This window comes from Lissotriton helveticus, chromosome 2_2 (assembly GCF_964261635.1).
Source record: "Lissotriton helveticus chromosome 2_2, aLisHel1.1, whole genome shotgun sequence".
NCBI classification, from domain to species: domain Eukaryota; kingdom Metazoa; phylum Chordata; class Amphibia; order Caudata; family Salamandridae; genus Lissotriton; species Lissotriton helveticus.
Window position 1 is genome coordinate 257,706,679 of NC_136060.1, and position 18,630 is coordinate 257,725,308.

Consider the following 18,630-nt stretch of genomic DNA (forward strand, 5'->3'; position numbering starts at 1 on the left):
AGTCTTTGTTCTGTAAGGTCACAAATCACATACTCGCAAAGCCTACAGTAACGCTTAGTCCATAAACTACTGTGTTTTTAGAAGAAGCACTTCCAAATATGGGATATATAAACGGTTCTTACTAATAGGTGTCTCTCATTGTCCTGAGCATAAGCATATCAAACTCGAAGTTCCTATCAGGTTCTTGGGGTCAGATAGGATGATAGAAGGTAATCTCAACCGGCCCATTCTGGCGTATTAGAACGGATCGTTTCACAGTAGCGACAGTGAAATGGAGGGTAGCTCACTATTAGAACATGCTACGCAGATCTAGGCATTATGGTTATCCTGATTCATACAGTCATCTTTACTTGGGAGAGGTGTGGCGCCGCGGCCAGGGCGACTGACGCTGGAATCTGGGGATCAGGGTTCGATCCCCGGCTCCGGCGGCAGGTTAGCCCAGCACCATGTGACTCTGGGCAATAGCTTGCTTAATCTTCCCGACGGCCCCCAGCACCTAGAGACCCTTACGGGTGATTGTGCGCTTTACAAATGTGGATTATTATATTAAAGGGAGCATTCGCACAATGGCACTGATTAGCAGTGGCACGGCGCCCAGAGCATCTAAATCCAGCTGACATAAAAGAGAGGAAGAGAAAAGAGGAAGGGAGACCCTCGCCAATGATGCCAGGTCTAACACTCGTCCCCTCCAGCTGAAAAGGTGGGGGAACTAACCATCCCCTTGGGAGATCTCATCACTAAGGCGGAAAAATCTCGACAGACCGTCAGCATTGGCGTGTTCTGTACCAGGGCAGTGTTTCACTGTGAAATCCATACTGTGTAGGGAAAACGACCACCTCAACAACTTGGGATTCTCACCTCTCATCTGCATCAATCATTTAAGGGGTCTTGTAGTGTAGTTCCTATATCCCTAATAGGCTCTGCGCATTGAAATAATATACACTATAAATTGACATAGGACTGAGGTCAGTATGTCTCTATCGAGTACATTAAACTTAATTACTTGTGTGTGCCAGCTAAGTCAGAGGTCACTAGAAACTTCTCGGTTAAACAAGAAGGGATTTGTTTCTGACAACCGCATAAACATGACAACTTTGTTTTCCTTAAAATCGGAACAGTCCCAGAATTGTGGAAACAATAGATAACAGTTTCACTCAGTCAATCATGCATGCTTCGTTTCTACAGAGTTTACACAGAAATATGTAGACGGGCGTTTCAATAAAAAGGATTTATTGAACAGCCTCATTTCTCGTGCAAGAGATATGAACTGCTACAATCATAAGACAGAATGCGAAGTATAATACGTACAGCGTCAGCAGTAAGATTAGATAATACTGCAATAGCATGGTTTGTACCTATGACATAAATTCATTAAAATACATACATAAATAACACAGGCTAAAATGTGAATACTCATCTGATGCTTCTAACTAGTTGTACCCCAGTGTACCTCACCTAAGTGTAGTACGAGGTAAGAAGTAGGTGCTGTTTTCTAAAGTATAGCTAGCTATAGTTTAGTTTTGCCAGAGTTGCCAAGAGTCCCTCTAGGTTCTAGTCTGCTCCATACCTTAGAATGAGAGAAGTTGGAATCTATTTCCGGGTCTCGATCTCCAACACCCCACAAGAGGAGTCAGAAACACTGGAACTGGATTCTCTGTGAGGAGGATGACAGCGTCTGGTCAGTGCGTCAGGCGGGGACTTGATTTCCTTCCGAACTTTCCTTGGTGAGCCGTGTCGTGCAAGTATGCATCCGAACCGTGGTTTGCCACGACAAGTGAAGGTATATTTATACTTTGAAGGTGTTTAGGAATGCCAGTATTGACGTAAAAGTTGGGCAGAAGAACGTCATGAATGAACCCCTAAGGAATTGATGTTCATGCATAATAAATAAGTTCTTGGAGAAATCAATAATCCAACAGGGGGAAGTCCTAAAGGCTCAAGAGTCTGGTTTTACAAGAACACGTTGTGACGTTGATGGACGGATGTACGTTGTCATGTCTGTATTTGGTTAGCATGGATAATGCCTAAATAAGAGTAGGATTTCTAAGCCTAAACATGGGCAATGTGAATTGTGGCCGTATAAGGGCATAAATCGGGAAACCTATATACGGTATCTAAATTGACACACAACAGCCTCTGGTCCGTCTGAACCCGGAAGTGAGTCCCAAACAGGTATGGTCTCAACTTCTTCAGCGCCCAGACCACAGCAAATGCCTCACGCTCAATGGCCCTATACCTCTGTTCCTCGGGAAGTAACCTCCTGCTTAGAAAGGCTACATGTTGGTCTAGTCCCTCCTCATTGATCTGTGACCGAACAGCTACCGCGCTCTGAGGTGTCTGTCTGGACAACAAATTCCTTGGAAAAGTCGGGCGCCTGAACCACGGGCGCAGTGCACATGGCAGTCTTCAGGGCATCAAATCTTTCTGACAGGTGTCAGTCCAGTTAACTTTCTTTGGCTGCTTCTTCGAACTCAGCTCAGTCAAGGGTGCAACAATGTTGCCATATCCCTTGACAAACCTCCTGTAGTACCCTGTGAGTCCTAAGAAGGCCCTCACCTGCGTCTGAGTCTTGGGGGGTTCCCACGCCAGGATAGTTTCAATTTGAGGCTGAAGGGGTGCCACCTGGCCACTCCCCACCTGGTGCCCCAAATATACTACAGAACCCTGCCCAATCTGGCACTTACTGGATTTGATTGTGAGGCCTGCCCTCCGCAGTGCCATCAATACCTCCCAGAGGTGGCGCAGGTGGTCCTCCCAAGAGGAGCTAAACACAGCAATGTCATCCAGGTAGGCGGCACTGAAGGCTTCCAACCCTACCAACACCCTGTTGACCAACCTCTGAAAGTTGGCCGGGGCATTCTTCATTCCAATGGGCATGCCTATCGGATATCTGGTAGTGCCTATCGGGGGTGAAGAATGCTGACCTCTCCTTTGCTCCCTCGGTCAAGGTGACATGCCATTTCCCAGACTTCAAATCAAAGTTGATGAGGTATTTTGCAGCCCCCAACCGATCTACGAGCTCATCCGCTCTGAGGATGGTGTGCGCGTCAGCCTTCGTGACTGAATTGAGGCCCTGATAGTCCACGCAGAACCGAAGTTCTGGGGTGGCACCAGGCGCTGCAGCTTTCGGGATCAGGACCACTGGCCTGGACCACGGGCTGCTAGAGGACTCAATCACCCCAAGAGCAAACATTTTGGTAACTTCATCCTTAATGTAGGCCCTTACCCGGTCAGTCACTCGGTAAGGGGTTAGCTCAGTTTTGCCTTATATAGGGATAGTCTATCTGGTTGTTATGGGGCATTTGGTGCTCATGGGTATTGTATTTTTTTTGATAAACTGTTTTTATTGGCTGCTGTGAAATTAAAGAGCAAAGAATGAGAAGCATAACTGGAGCCTCTGGTCCTGACATAGAATTAAATATATACTAGGGCTGGGCGGTAAATTCTGTGTCGCTCGCGGAATTTGGCTAATGTTGCGTTCCGCAGAAAAGCGTAATTGCCAAAAATTACGCGGCTTTGCAGAATTTTTTGCTTGTTTGCGCTTTCAAAATGCGCGTTGGGAAGTTATTTCACCCCGAGCACGCAAACGGCATTCGCGCACAGGAAAAAAAGCCCCGCGAATGGGCGGAACAAGCAATTCCGCGTGTTCATGGAACTTTTGCGTGCTCGCAGAGATTTTTTACCTTTTTGCTAGGCTTTGCGTAGCGTGACTACGCAAATTCCGCCCACCAATATATATTATTGTGCTGCAAGGATGAACTTCAATCAAGTGCACAAGTTGTAATCAGTCAAGCAATGACTAATAAGGGTACAAATTGATGTTGATATCACGTATGATCATGTGAACTATTACACAATTAACATATATGGTATAAATTCATAGGAATTTCAGCATATAATCATATCTATAGAAAATAATGAAGCTCATTATAATTTAGGCCGTGATTCACAGACCTAAGGCGAAATATCCACCTTGCTTCAGCTTGTCTGAGAATTAGCTCTCTATTGCCCTCCTTTCACTGTTCAGTATGTGTTCAAGACCATGGGACCATATACGAGGGTATATTGTAGGGTGAGCTGCCTGGATGTGCATTGTTACAGGATATCTTGCATCATGATGTTTTATGGCTCTGACGTGTGCCTGTATTCTTGTTTTCAGGCACCTAACACTACTACCAATTAGATCTTTCCACATGCACACCCTACCACATAAACAACCAACGTTGTATTGCAGTTGATAAATATATTGATGGTATATTCCATTTTGGTATTGTATCTGAATTTCGTGGTTCTGTTGGACCCAACGTGACAAGTCGAACATTTTTCCACAGGAGTAAAAGCTTTTTGGTTTAACTGGTGTCCATCATGGGGTACAAGTTTCATTCCGATTACTTTTATCATAACTAGGGCACAATGTTCTTCTGAGTGTGGTACCTCTCCAAAACACTAATCTAGGTGTTTTAGATGCAATCCCTTCAGTGAGCGTTTTGGAATCAAGCATGTGCCAGTTTTTGCTCTGCATGCCAAAAATATGGTTACTATATGTCATACCGAGTGATGAAAGTCACTTCTTGTTTCATTTTTACTGCTCTATTGTTTTATCCTCTGTTTATTCTGAGAGTTTGCTTCCTATCCAATTACATAACTCTTTCTTTGGCTTTCTCTAGGGTCTTGGTTTCATAGTCCCTCTACTTGAAATCTTGCTCAATATTCTGTACCCTCTTCTTAAAAATTGATTCCTGGCTGCAATTACACCTATCCTTTACCCTTTTACCATATGGTATGGCTTTAATAGTGGACTTTGGACGGAAGATGGTGGCGTGTAGCACACTATTGCAAGAAATATATATTGTTTAAATGCCATAGTGAATGCCATCTTCATATACGTACAGCCATAGATCCAAGAAATCAATCCACTGAGGTTATATTAGAAAGTCAATTTTACATTAAGTCTGTTTTCATTTAAAGACGTGATAAGCAGCAAGATCAGTCCCAGGTTTATTCGAAATAATCAGAACGTCATCTATGAAACATCCGAAGAAGATGATATTATTGGTCCAGTTATGTGATTTAGGGCCCCAGGCTTTCCCCGCCTCAAACAAACCCATGAAAAGGTTAGTGTAAGACGGGGCAAACCAGACCCATAGCTGTTCATTGCTTTTGGAGGACCCACACTCCATCAGTCAGGAAAAATTTTTGGGTCAAAATGATCTTAGCCATTTCAAGCAACATGGTAGTATGTTCCAGGTGACAGGCATTACATTTGTAAAGGTAAAACCTAAGGGTCTCTAGACCACGCTCTGTCTGTATACGGGTGTAAAGACTTTCTACATCCATGGTGACAAACAAAAGATCATTGCTGTCACATTGAAAGTCTTCTTACTATGCTCCAAACATCTTGGCTCTCTAGTATATATGATGGAAGTGTTTTAACAAAGGGCTGTAGGAAGCTAACTACATATTTTACGGTATGTTCTGTGGGGGAGCCATCGCTGGAGAAGATAGGCCCCTCTAGGGAGAATAAACCTGGCTTATGGATTTTGGGTAGTATGTATTGATGTATCGAATGATGTACGCATAAATATTTGTATTTATGATCAGTTAGTAGGCAAAATTCATGCCAGTCTGTGAGTCTGGCATTAAAATATTGTCGGATACCAGTGATGTGATCCACATCCAATTTTTCATAAAAAGCTGTGTCTTGTAACTGTCTATAAATCTCACTCAGGTAATCAGCTTTGCTCATAAGAACAATGTTTCCCCCTTTGTCCGCTTTCTGTATGACTAGATTGGTGCATTCTTTAGTGCATTCAAGATCTCGCAATCACTTTTAGTGATATTTGAGCATTGTACACACCTACTACCATTACAGTTTAAATCTACCATTTTGTACAAATCCAAAGTAATTTTATGATCAAATTCATCAATTACCATGTCCTGCATACTGGGCGGCATAAACTTTGACAGAACCCTCAAACCACTTTCGTTAGTAAAGTTTTCTTGTACTTTAAGATCATTTGCTAACTGAAATAAATCACCCACCTCTTCAGATTTATTCAATGATGCAACATGTATGTCATTAATGTCAGGAATAGAAAAGTCAGAGTTACTTGTAGTACAAGACACTGCACGATTAAACAAATCTATATGTAAGTCAACTAAGTTTCATTTTTCAATGGGGCAATAGCTCAATTCCTTACTGAGCACTGACATTTCTTGTAAAGATAAATTCTTTGATGAGAGGTTGACAATACGTATTTCATTTGGCACTATATCGTTCGTGGTGTTGGCATTAGACTGCTGAACTCCTGGGTTAATTTCTTCCCTTGTGTAGTCTTTGCCGGTAATGTGGTTTGACACCTGATTTTATGTTTTTTGCCTCCACTCCTGGTTCTACTCTTCCTTTGTTTAGACTCCTCTTTCTGTCCTCTAGTCTGTATCGTTGTACCTCCCATATATGGTTTCCAGAAGGGCCTTGGGACTGTGGTGCAGGCCCTGAATCTTGCCTTCCTGATTGGGAAGTACGCGGGAGCCAAAGGAGGTAATATCTTCCTTGTGTACATTGATCTTAGTGCAGCGTTTGACTGCGTCCTGCACTCCAAACTCTGGGCTATCCTTAGGGACCTCGGGGTGGACCCAGCCCTCATTGTTTTTCTTCGAGAACTTTATTCTGATGCAACGGCGTGTGTCAGATTTGGAGTCAATGGCGATCTTTCGCCATCTTTTTCCATCGGAAAAGGGGTCAGGCAGGGATGCGTACTGGCTCCCTTCTTGTTTAACCTTTATACCAACGGTCTTGAAGTGGCCATGCTAGAAGGGAGCCAGGATTTACCCTAGATTAACAATCGCCCATTACCAACACTGCTATACGCAGATGATTCGGTTATCTTTGCCAGAACACTGAACCAACTTCAAAATCAACTTAATAAATATTGTTCTTTCATGGACTCTCTTGGCCTTAAAGTCAACATAAAAAAGACTTTTATTATGCATTTTGGCCCCAAGGTCAAGAATCCCAAACCAATTTTTGTGGAAAAAATAAGGCTGGAAAAAACAACAAAAAACATCTGCTTACCCGTACTTAGGCATATTGGTGGACGACTCCTTAAGCTGGCGACAGGCCACGGCCAGCAGAAAACTCCTTTTCCAGCGAGCAACAACGGCCTTGGTTTCCTTTTCCAGGAAACTTGGTAAACCAGCACCTATGGAACTGCTTAAGATTTACTATGCAAAGTGCCACAGTGTGGCCACCTATGGCGCGGGGGTATGGGGTTATGGCCCAATAGACCCAATCCAGACTATAGAGAATGGGTTCGTTAAGTATTTGCTGGCGCTTCCATCAAGCGCCCCGACTTACGCTTCCCACAATGAGCTAGGCATGGATTATATCATTGATACCATACGATTCCAACCAATCCTTTTATGGCACCGCATATGGACAAAAGCTGAGTGCCATTTAACACGTTCTTTGATCAACGACTGCATGAATCTAACAAATTGGCGAAGGATCCCATGGCTAGTCTACGCGGGGAATTTCTTTAAAGACCGTGGACGTAGCTCCTTCTTCGATGACCCACCTAGTATGGAGGATATCTTGAGAAAGGAGCTAAAGAGGATCTGTTTGGGTCATCTAAGAGACCTCCGTGGCTCAACTGAGATTTTAAAGCCTTCTAACTCCCAAATCTGTGCAGTCCAGTCTGATAAAGGTATGCAACCATACTTATCGTTTTACCTGTCCAACTATGAGAAATATCTCTTGACAAGATTCCGTTTCAACTCTTTTTTCCGTTTAGTTTCCTTTCCCCAAACACAGAACTGGTCGAATGCCATCACGAACTGTCCGTGTGATGGTGTATCTATCCAGTCAACAATCCATATTATTTTCTTTTGTAAATTTTATAAACTACCTCGAAAATCCTGGATTTTACCACTCCTTCGCTCAATTGGTCGTGCTATCCAGCATTTATGTCCTTACAGCTCATGGACTCAGTACATTTCGCAAAGTGCATAGCTACTTTTTTAAAAGCCAGTATTAAAATACGTCATGCTCTTGATTAACTTTTTTTTAAGTCCATATATTTTGCTATTATGTAAGAAATTGTAATAGTAATTTTTAAGTTTTGTATTTGCTTCTGCAGTATATTTTTATTTCATTAATTTTATTTATTTCCTATCTCTGTACTTTTTATGGTTGCAAACAAGTGGTAACCGAATAAAAGAATATAACTAACTGTACCTCCTATAAACAAAAACCAAGAGGACTTGTCAGTTTCATCCCTGCTACTCCCCTTCCCTGGGCCACTCTAAACAGATGATAAAGAAGTGTCACTTGAGGAGATACTAGTGTCCCTGGTGTTATTTGCTGGCCTGCTCCTGTGCTAACTGGAACATCATCATATTTGTTCAAAAACTTGAAAATGCGTCCTCTTTCATAGTCACCATTGTCACGTTTTATTTATTTCTGTTTTTTAATCCTTTAGATATAAGTGGTGATTAGTCAATTCCTTTTTCAGGATCTCATAATTTTTCTTTATGACTTCATGTAACTTCATGTCATCAATTTCTTTCTCTAGTTTCACTATTTCTTCTCTTAGTTGTTTAACTTTCCTTTCTGAATTAACTACTAAAATCCCCATTATATTGTAGGATGCATTAATATAAGCATTCTTCCCAAAAAGATGAGTCAATTTTGGAATTGGAACCGCCTCTTGAGAAAAGGTCATCTAACATGGCCTCTCTATTATCATCATAATCCATATTTATTGTTTGAACCCAGTGATGGTGCAGGAACTGCCCAAAACACAACCAGCGATTCGCAAAAAGGAGGCTGAAGTGCAAAGATACCACACACAACACATATATGGGTTACTGGTTGTCCATGTAATGTAATGTAATGTAAACAAATATTTGTACCGCGCGGCTATCGCTCCAATGAGCGTCTAGGCACCACCACTGACCAGGAAGATGTAAACACTGGTCATGCTGCTATTAGTAATTGAGCCACTCCTTCATACTAGTACTCTAGCACAGGTCTCAGGAAGCTTAAAGATCCAGGTTTTTAGTGCCTTTCGGAATTCTAGTTCCCGCTCGATTGCTTGGAGGTGAGAGGGGAGTTTATTCCATGCCTTTGCCCTAGTACTGGCAAAGATTTACCCCCCCTTGAACTTAGTCTGAACATAGGAACAGACAACAGGTTGGCATTGGTGGAACGCAAGATACCCCCAGGGTGGTAGCGGAAGAACCTCCCTTGTAGGTACTTTGGTCCCTGAGAATGGAAGGCTCTGAATGTAATGACTAGGATCTTAAAAAGGATCCGTTTGATAATTGGTAACCAGTGCAAGGTGTTTAAAGCAGCAGATGCAGAGGATTTCTTTGGCAATTTCAACACCAGCCTAGCTGCTGCGTGTTGCACCATCTGGAGTTTGTGCATGACCACTTTAGTGGTCCCTGCATATAGGCTGTTGCAATAATCTAGTCTAGATGTCACGAGAGCAACCATTACCATTTTCCTAGCAGCCAGGGGGATCAGGTCGAAAAATGTCCTTAGTTCCTTGATGACATTGAAACAGGTCCCTGTTACTGCCAGTGCCTGTTGTTTGAAAGACAGAGCTGAGTTGAATTTGATGCCTAAATTACGTGCCGCATTGGTGGTATGAGGGGGTTCCTCTGCGTTAGCCGGCCACAGAAGTTTAGGGACAAAGTCATTATGAGCCCCCATTGGTATGATTTCTGTTTTGCCCGTATTACATTTCAAATGGTTCTTCCCCATCCAGTCGAATGTAGCCGTTAGGCAGCTTTTCAGATTATCTTCCCAATCCTGAGTGTCTTTATCAAAGACTAGGATCAGTTGAGTATCGTCCGCGTATGCTACCACATCAATACCAAAGGACGATATCAGCCTAATCAGAGGGGTGGTATACACATTGAAGAGTGTCGGGCTTAGACTAGACCCTTGCGGTACACCAGTCGTAAGTGGTTTTTCCTTCGAGCAGAAATCACCCAGTGTGACCACCTGTCTCCAGCCACTTAGAAAGTTCTTAATCCAGTCCAGGACCTTTCCAGTTATGCCAGATGTTGCTAGCCCATCAATCAGGATGGTATGTGAGACCGTGTCGAAGGCTGCCGACAGATCTAAAAGGATAAGGACAGCCTTCTTACCCTGGTCCAGAGCCATACGAATGGTATCAGTGGTGAACAGGAGAGCTGACTCAGTAGAGTGTTGTGCTCTAAAACCTGATTGGTTGGGGTGCCAGGCCTGGTTGTCTTAAAAAAACTTAGTGATTTGTTTATTTACAAACGACTCTGCAATTTTACATAATACAGGGAGCAGTGAGATTGGTCGAAGGTTAGATAGTGTAGTGAGGTCAGGAAGATGTTTTTTCTGCAGCGGTTTAACCGCCGCAAGTTTCCACTCTGAGGGAATGTTGGCCGTGGCCAGTGATGCATTTATGATGTTATTAATCATGGGATTGACAGTATCCACGAGCGAGTGAAGAAGCATAGGGGGACAAGGATCAAATGGCGACCCTGTTTTGGTTGCTAGTATTGCCCCGTGAGTCTCATCCAGGCTGATAGGCCAAAACATCGCCAGAGAGTACGGTGGTCTGTTTTCCCTGCTACTAACATCCCTATTTCTTCGACAGGAGCTGCAAAATCCTTGGTAAGGCCCTGTTTTTTTTGTTCAAAAAAGTCCGCAATAATATCACAGAGATTTTCAGAGGGTGGACTTTCCTGCGCTAGTATTTTGGGGGTGTTGAAGCCATTTACTATCTTAAAGATAGCTTTTTGTTTGTTGTTCGTTGGTTGTTTGTTGGTGCTCGAGTCTTGGGGACCAGCCATATTAGTCTCCAAAGCCAGGAAAGAAAAAGTCTTCAAATTCTACAAAAATGTGACTCAGCACTCACACCCTCAACAACTTTATGATTAGTGATAACTCGACTAGTAACAACAGTGACTGGACAGCAAAATGCATGGACTCCCAGAATCCTTTTCCTATTAAAAAGAGGTTCTTTCTCCATAGATTCTTTCATTAAAACATTTCATTTTCTTCTCATGGATTTCCACTGTAGCCAATGTGTTTCATCCAAAAGGACTTCTTCAGGACAACAAGATATTTAATACAAACATATTTCAAAATACTATACATAAACAAATTGTTCTTTAAATACATTAATATATTTCCCAAAGTGTACACATGAACATAAAAAACAGTGCTTACTGGAACCACATATCTATTCTCCACTAAGTGAAAACTGATTCAACCTAACAAGCAAAGGTTAACATGCTGTATAAAATTGCGGTAATTCACATGAATTCACTATGCATAACCCATGAAAAAAGTGTTGTTCTGGTGTTTTGTGATATGAAAAAGAAAAGAGGCCACAGATAGCGAACACAGAGAGTATAGTGTTTAGATGTAAGGATTCCACTAAAGAAAACTCTGTATAAAAGTGTGGCAAAATACATCATAAGTGTAGAAATTAAAAAGTACCTATGGACACTCGTGTTCATAGTTTCCCAAGATCATATACCTCATTAATTATTAATCCTAGGAGTGTCTGCTGCAAATACCCCACTCGCAAGTCAAGAGTGCAGGATTTATAAAATATATTGATAATATGGGCATATATACATATATATATATTCACTGAAAAAATCACAGGTATAAGGGACGTTATAGTTAGTTGGACATTTCACTTGTACAAAACAAGAGAAATTCGGCAGTTATAGTTAGTAGAGCTAACTATAACTCGTGCCCCTGCAATGCACTGCTGATGACATCACATCACATCACTCATGATATGGTCAGTGACATCACTGATGACATCACTGATGACATCTCAAATGACATCACACCAAGTTGTGGTCAGTCCTAGACAGCATTGGTGAATGCATATTCCCTTAAGATGGCTGGAAGTGCAATGGTTAGCGCTCCGGCCTTTCCACAGTAAGCTCAAGGTCTGAAGCACAGCTGAGGCTCATGCTCACCCTCAGCTGTGCCCACTTCACTGAGGCCTTTAGTGAAGTAACAGCTCTTGGCCTTTCATCCGGGTTCCTTCAGAGCCAGTGTAGAAGAGTTTTCGGTTTGAGACCGTCGGTAGCTTTATTCTGCTACGCGCCGGGTTTTCAAAGAATTCCTGTCAGGAAGATTTGTGAGTCTGCAGAGTTCAGCAGTTCAATTCTTTGACTTCGTCCTTGAGGAAGAAGAGACTTTTCTGAGCCTGAGCCCAGTCACGCAAGTACAGCTTAGTGAGCTTTTGAATGAAGTATAAATTTAGCACTGCTGTTAAATGTTAGAACCTTAGTGACAAAGGTTGAAAACCAAAGCCAGTTTTCTTTCGTGCGCTGAGAGATGTAAACAAGGTTACCAGTGAGTTATTTCAGATTATTTAATTAGAAATAAAAAGAGAAAAGAAAACCTTACCTCAGTCCATGTTCCAGTCGAGTTAAGCAGCTTCAGAGAGTCTACCTGATCCTAAGAGAAAAGAAAGAACAGTCACACAAGCACTGCATCATTAAAGAGATAAATCCTAACAAAATCCAGTAATAGGAAGAGAGGCAATAGCCCAGTCTCTAGAGGTGTCTAATCTCTTTCTGCGCAAAAAGAAACTAGAGTAGCAGCAGATAGACGACACTGGTATAGAAGACGAGGCTGTCACTTCTCTGTCCCTTCCCCCTTCTCCGCTGGGATTTCCTGCACTCTACCTTGGAAAAACCTGGGGGAGCGTGAGGGAAAGCTCGGAGTTGATAACAGTCAGAGAGGAAAATAGAGCTTTAAGACAAGACTTAATAGCCTCTAGAAGAGAAACTACTGACTTGCCCCCAGTTATTCCACTAGCGCCCCCCCCCCCAGAACGCTTTAGTGGAGACCCACAAAAGTCCCACATTTTTCTTACTCAATTCTCCCTCCATTTTATGTGCTGTCCTGCCATTTTCCCTGATGCACTATCCCGGGTGGCTTTCATCCTATCGTATTTAAATGGTGACACAGCGGCCTGGTCCTTACCTATGGTCTCTAAAGACGCTGCCATCCTATATGATTTTTAAGAGTTTAAGAAGGAGTTCTTAAGAATATTTGACCAAAGAAAGGTAGCAGCTCAAGCTACAGATAATGAGCTACTCTAATTGAGGCAAGGGAACAAGGTACTAGTGGTGTACTTGGTCAATTCAATAAGCTCTATGTAGAAACTGACTGGCCAGAAAATAAGAGAGCTGCATTGTTTTACAGAGGCCTGAAAGATGAACTCAAAGATGCCCTGTCTCAAAAACCCAATAGACCTACGGAGGTTTCTGCTCTGATCGACTTGGTCTTAGAATTAGACTACCGGCAGAGAGAGAGGAGAGGAGAAAAAAGAAGAGAGTTTCGCCCAAGTGTTTCTAGGTTTGATCAGATGAGGTCAGAAGTTGCTAAAACCGTGGATGGCACCCAAACTGTAGGACCTATGCAAATCTGAGCAGTTCGTGGTCCTCTTTCAAAAGAAGAGAAGGAAAAAAGAAGATTGAACAATCTGTGTATGTATTGTGGTACCAGTGGGCATTTTGTCAAGGTATATCCGAAGAAACCAAAGGCTCTGATGAAGGAAAACTTGCAGCACCACCAGTAGGAGGGGTTGGACTTGTGGATGCTAAAGAAATCACAACCCCGGACACACATCAGATACCGAACACCTTGCAATCTGCTGCGGCGCACCTGACCCTCCCGGTAACTTTGAATTACAGAACAATGGTCCAAACTGACATTCCGGTAATGATAGACTCCGGAGCTACCGGAAATTTTTGTGGCTTGAAGTTCGCTTTCAAGATCGGTTTGCAGGTTATTCGAAAAAGTAGAAGTGATGCGGTGAGAGCAGTGGACGGAACAAATCTTTCTTCAGGTCCTATAGTCAGTCATACAGTAAAGGCGGAACTTGTTTTACCTGACGGACACCGAGAGTTCTTGCAGTTCAATTTAATTGATGCACCACAATTCCAGCTCATCCTTGGACTCCCTTGGTTAACGGAGCATAATCCTCAGATTGGAAGAAGCGGTCCATAAAGATGAACTCGGAATTCCTGCAGGGAGTCTTGATTTCAGGGAGTGGATCAAGTGAAGGAGTCTAGTCTGTGTGAAAGTAGAGCTTCTGTGTGTGTCATTCGTACAGAAGGAATTCCGGAAATGTATCAAGATTTCAAGGATGTGTTTAGGGACGGTGGAGGCCAAAAGGCTACTCCCAAATTGACCCTACGACTGCAAGATAGAGCTGGAACCAGGGGCGAACCTTCCGTGCAGCAGAATCTATGCCTTGAAAGAGAAGGAGGACACATTTTTTAAGGGATATATTCAACCTATCTAAGGAACGGGTTCATTAGCCCATCGCAGTCTCCAGTCTCGTCACCCTTAAAGGCGATTTAAGAACTTGCATAGATCACTGCGACCTAAATCGGATAACGATTAAGAACAGATACCCTTTGCCCCTAATCTCTGTGCTCCTGGATCAAGTAAAAGGAGCCCATATCTACACAAAACTAGATCTTCGAGGAGCATATCACCTTGTCTGGTTCAGAGAGGGCGACGAATGGAAGACTGCGTTCAGGACCAAGTTCGGTCTCTACGAATATCAGGTTATGCCCTACGGACTTTGCAATGCACCAGCAGCCTTCCAGTATTTCATTAATGACGTGTTAAATTAATATATAGACAAGTGTGCTATTGCCTGTATTGTATCTTAATTTACTCTGCGTCAGAAAAAGAACACCAAGAGCATGTCAAGGGAATTTTGGAAAAGCTGCGTGAGAACTGTCTATATGCTAAATTAGAAAATTGTGCATTCAATGTTCATTCTGTGGATTTCATAGGATTTGTCCTGTCTCCTGAGGGAATTACAATGGATACGTGCAAAATTAAGGCCGTTTTGGATTGGCCATCCCTGACCTCAGTAAAAGAGATACAAAGATTTATTGGATTCACCAATTTTTACAGACGATTCATCCAAGACTTTTCTCAAAAGGTGATTCCATTTACTCCCTTATTGCGTAAGAGTGTTCCTTTTTTCTGGTCGAAGGAAGCTGAAGCGCCTTCCAGTCTTTAAAAGAAAGTTTTACTTCGGCACCTATTCTCCTTCATGCCGATCCTTCTGAGTCTTTTAATTTGGAAACAGATGCTTTAAATCAAGCTATCGGAGAAGTTCTGTCGCAAAGACATTAGGAAACTGGTCAACTACATCCAGTTGCTTATCACTCCAGGAAGCTCCTACCTGCTGAAATCAACGATACCATCACGGAGAAGGAGTTACTCGCCATTAAAGACGCCTTCAAACAATGGAGGCATTACCTGATGGGGGCCAGACATACTGTGACTGTGTACACTGACCATAAAAACCTTCAATTCTTACGATCAGCGAGAACTCTGACACCACGCCAGCTTCGATAGTCTCAGTACTTTGCAGATTACAATTTCGTGATCACCTACTGACCTGGAAGCAAGAACGGTAAGGCGGATGCCTTGTCCAGGATGGATACAGAAGGACAAAGGGCTGTAGTTGAAGACCTAAAGATCATTCCCGAATCCAAGATAGTAAGATCTATTATTCACGAGACACTAGAGAAGAAAGTCAGATATTCCCTTTCTCTGGAAGAGCTTCAACAATGAGCCTTGTCTGACCCTTGGATAAGGCAATTTTCGTGTAACGCTGCGCACATTATGCATTAGGCGCTCTCAGTTAGCTAACCGCAGAAGTACGCGCGTTTGTAAACTTGTTGTGTTAATTTTTAAATAACTTACCTTTCAGCCCCGTGTTTTTAACTGCACCTATTGCGCTTACTTGCACCATAATCGGCACTTCCACCGCTGTTTTAGCGGGTCACTTTCAGGAGCACACGTCTTGTAGCCATCTTGGGGGTAGATAGGGACGCCTAGCGGCGCCATCTTGGTGAGCGCTCTAGTGCTCAGGCGGGCAGGCGAGTTCCCTATTTAAGACAGTCTCTCCCTGCAGCTCGGCCTTGGATAAGGCAATTTTAGTGTAACGCTGCGCACTCTATGCATTAGGCGCTCTCAGTTAGCTAACCCGCGGAAGTACGCGCGTTTGTAAACTTGTTGTGTTAATTTTTAAATAACTTACCTTTCAGCCCCGTGTTTTTAACTGCCCCTATTGCGCTTACTTGCACCATAATCGGCACTTCCACCGCTGTTTTAGCGGGTCACTTTCAGGAGCACACCTCTTGTAGCCATCTTGGGGGTAGATAGGGACGCCTAGCGGCACCATCTTGGTGAGCGCTCTTGTGCTCAGGCGGGCAGGCGAGTTCCCTATTTAAACCTGTCATGGGGACGCGCAGCGGGCGCCGTAGCAGCGCCGGAGTCGAGCCAGAGTCCTGCCCGTCTGCGCTCGTCAGCGTCGAGGCAGCGGTAGAGGCTAGGTACTCCGCTCCATGTGGAAGTGGTCTGGTTCAGTCCAGGGAGTGGTTACACTCTCTTAATAAATGTTCTTCTGACTGCCATGACACTTTATTACCAGATACATGGGACGGCCCAGCTTGTTGCATCCACTGTAAGGTGAGGTTTATTCCAGAGTCATCTGCTCTAGACAACACTCAGCCTACTGTTCTACGAGGGGGACTTATTAATGCTAGGTCGATGTGCAAAAATGCACAACATATTAACGACCTGATCGTAGAGATGAATTTAGACTGGCTTTTTGTTACAGAAACTTGGCTTCGTCCTTGGTGTAACCCGGATTTAGCAGTGGCTCTCCCGCAAAAATTCTTAATTCAGCGATTAGACAGGCCCCTGCAACGGGGAGGTGGTTTGGCAATAATTCATCGCAGTACATTGAAATGTACGACGTACGAGCTGCCAGGCATTAAGGGGGCAGAGGCCATGGCTTTTTGCCTTGGTATCCATGACTCCTTTTCTTTCTCTGGGGCTCTGATTTACCGCCCACCTGGCCCACCTACTGATCTTTTGGAAAGCTTTGGAGATGCGTTGAGTGATCTCACGCTTAGGTTTGCCAAGTGTACGGTGTTGCGTGACCTTAATCTCCACTTAGACTCCCCTAAGGAGCCAGGGACAAGTTGTTTTATGGACATTATTAAAATCCTTGGTCTTACCCTGCTAACGCTGGAATCTACTCACACCGCAGGTCATGTCCTAGACTGCATCTGTTCTAACTCAGACAGTCTGATAGTTAAATCCCTGTGTGCCCAAATTTGGTCAGACCATAAACTCATTCCGTTTGATCTTTTTTTAAAACATATGACCCCGGCAAAATGTTCAAGAATTAGTGCTGCCAGTCATAAACCAGATTGGAAAAATTCACTCACCCTGCCAGACCTCTTGGAGAAACTAAGAGACAGTACACCTGCATTAACTGGCCACACTCGGACTGATAATCTGCAGTTCAATGAGTGGATGGCGACATTTGGTTCGTCCTCGTCTCTTACGATGAAGGATAAAAACCCAAGCTGTGTTAAAAATAGAAAGAGTGCCCCGTGGTTCTCATTAGCCTTAAAATTGGAATTAGGCGAAGTGAGATCACTCGAGCGGAGGTGGCGAAGAAACTACGAGGTGGCCGCTCGTGACATATATAAATCTGCTGAAAGGAAGTACCATGCCGCAATCAAGTTGGCGAAAAAAGCACACTATTTAGAGGCCATCACCTCCTCAGGTAATGGACAGAAGGAGATTTTTAAGATTGTTAACAGTTTTACCAACCCCACATCACTTTCTCAGAAAATTCCCCCCTCATTACCTCTCTGCAATGCCATCGCTAACTATTTTGAGAAGAAGATCTCTGACATTGTGAAGGACTTTCCCTCTGTGCCATCTAACCCGCTGAACTTTGAAAAGGCGTGGTTGGGCGATGAATTAATTAACACCACCTACTTCGACTTATTCACGCCCATCTCTTTAGAGGATTCTCACCAAGCCATTCTAGCGAGTAAATCCGGATCTCCATTTGACCCTTGTCCGCCTATGGTTTTACGGGCGTTGGTTGAGGAGGTAAATCCAATCATTAACAGCATCATCAACTCATCACTTGCCATGGCAGAAATCCCACGCGATTGGAAGCTCGCAGCGGTTACGCCACTTCAGAAAAAGGCTCTACCGGACCCAACCACTCTTTCCAACCTGCGTCCTATTTCCCTGCTCCCTGTGGTGTTTAAGCTGACCGAAAAATTCGTGAACATCCAACTTACGAATTTCCTTGAGGAGAATAACATCCTGCACACCAATCAATCAGGGTTTAGATCCAAACATTCGACCGAATCTGCCCTCCTGTTCACGGCAGAGACCTTGCGAATGGCTATGGAGCAAGGGAAGAAGGCCGTCTTGATTTTACTCGACCTATCGGCGGCCTTCGATACGGTCTCACATACAATCTTGATTGACCGTCTTTGTAACGCAGGTATAGGAGGAGTGGTATTGGCGTGGTTTAGGAATTTCCTCAACCAGAGACGTCAAGTCACGGTATTAGGTGAATTTAAATCTGAAGAAAAAGTCATCAGCTCAGGGGTCCCTCAGGGCTCTAGCTTGAGCCCTGTACTTTTTAATCTTTATATGGTACCCCTGATGGATCTAATCGCCTCCTACCAGATTAGCACAATATCATATGCTGACGACACGCAGCTTATCTTGGTATTGCATGGGTGGATTTT

The 18,630-nt window shown here is 43.5% G+C and overlaps 1 protein-coding gene across 4 annotated transcripts in view; it reads right to left on the reverse strand.

Moving 5' to 3' along the window:
- Positions 1-18,630, reverse strand: part of SOD3 (superoxide dismutase 3) — a 178,238-nt gene that overhangs the window by 134,072 nt on the left and 25,536 nt on the right. For 2 of the 4 annotated variants that reach the window (XM_078678394.1, XM_078678393.1), the window contains exon 3: positions 12,425-12,475. In XM_078678394.1, the coding sequence (XP_078534520.1) occupies positions 12,425-12,475 (51 nt within the window). Of the gene's footprint in view, positions 1-12,424; positions 12,670-18,630 lie in introns of those variants that run through there. The other 2 variants (XM_078678391.1, XM_078678389.1) reach the window with 2 other exon arrangements.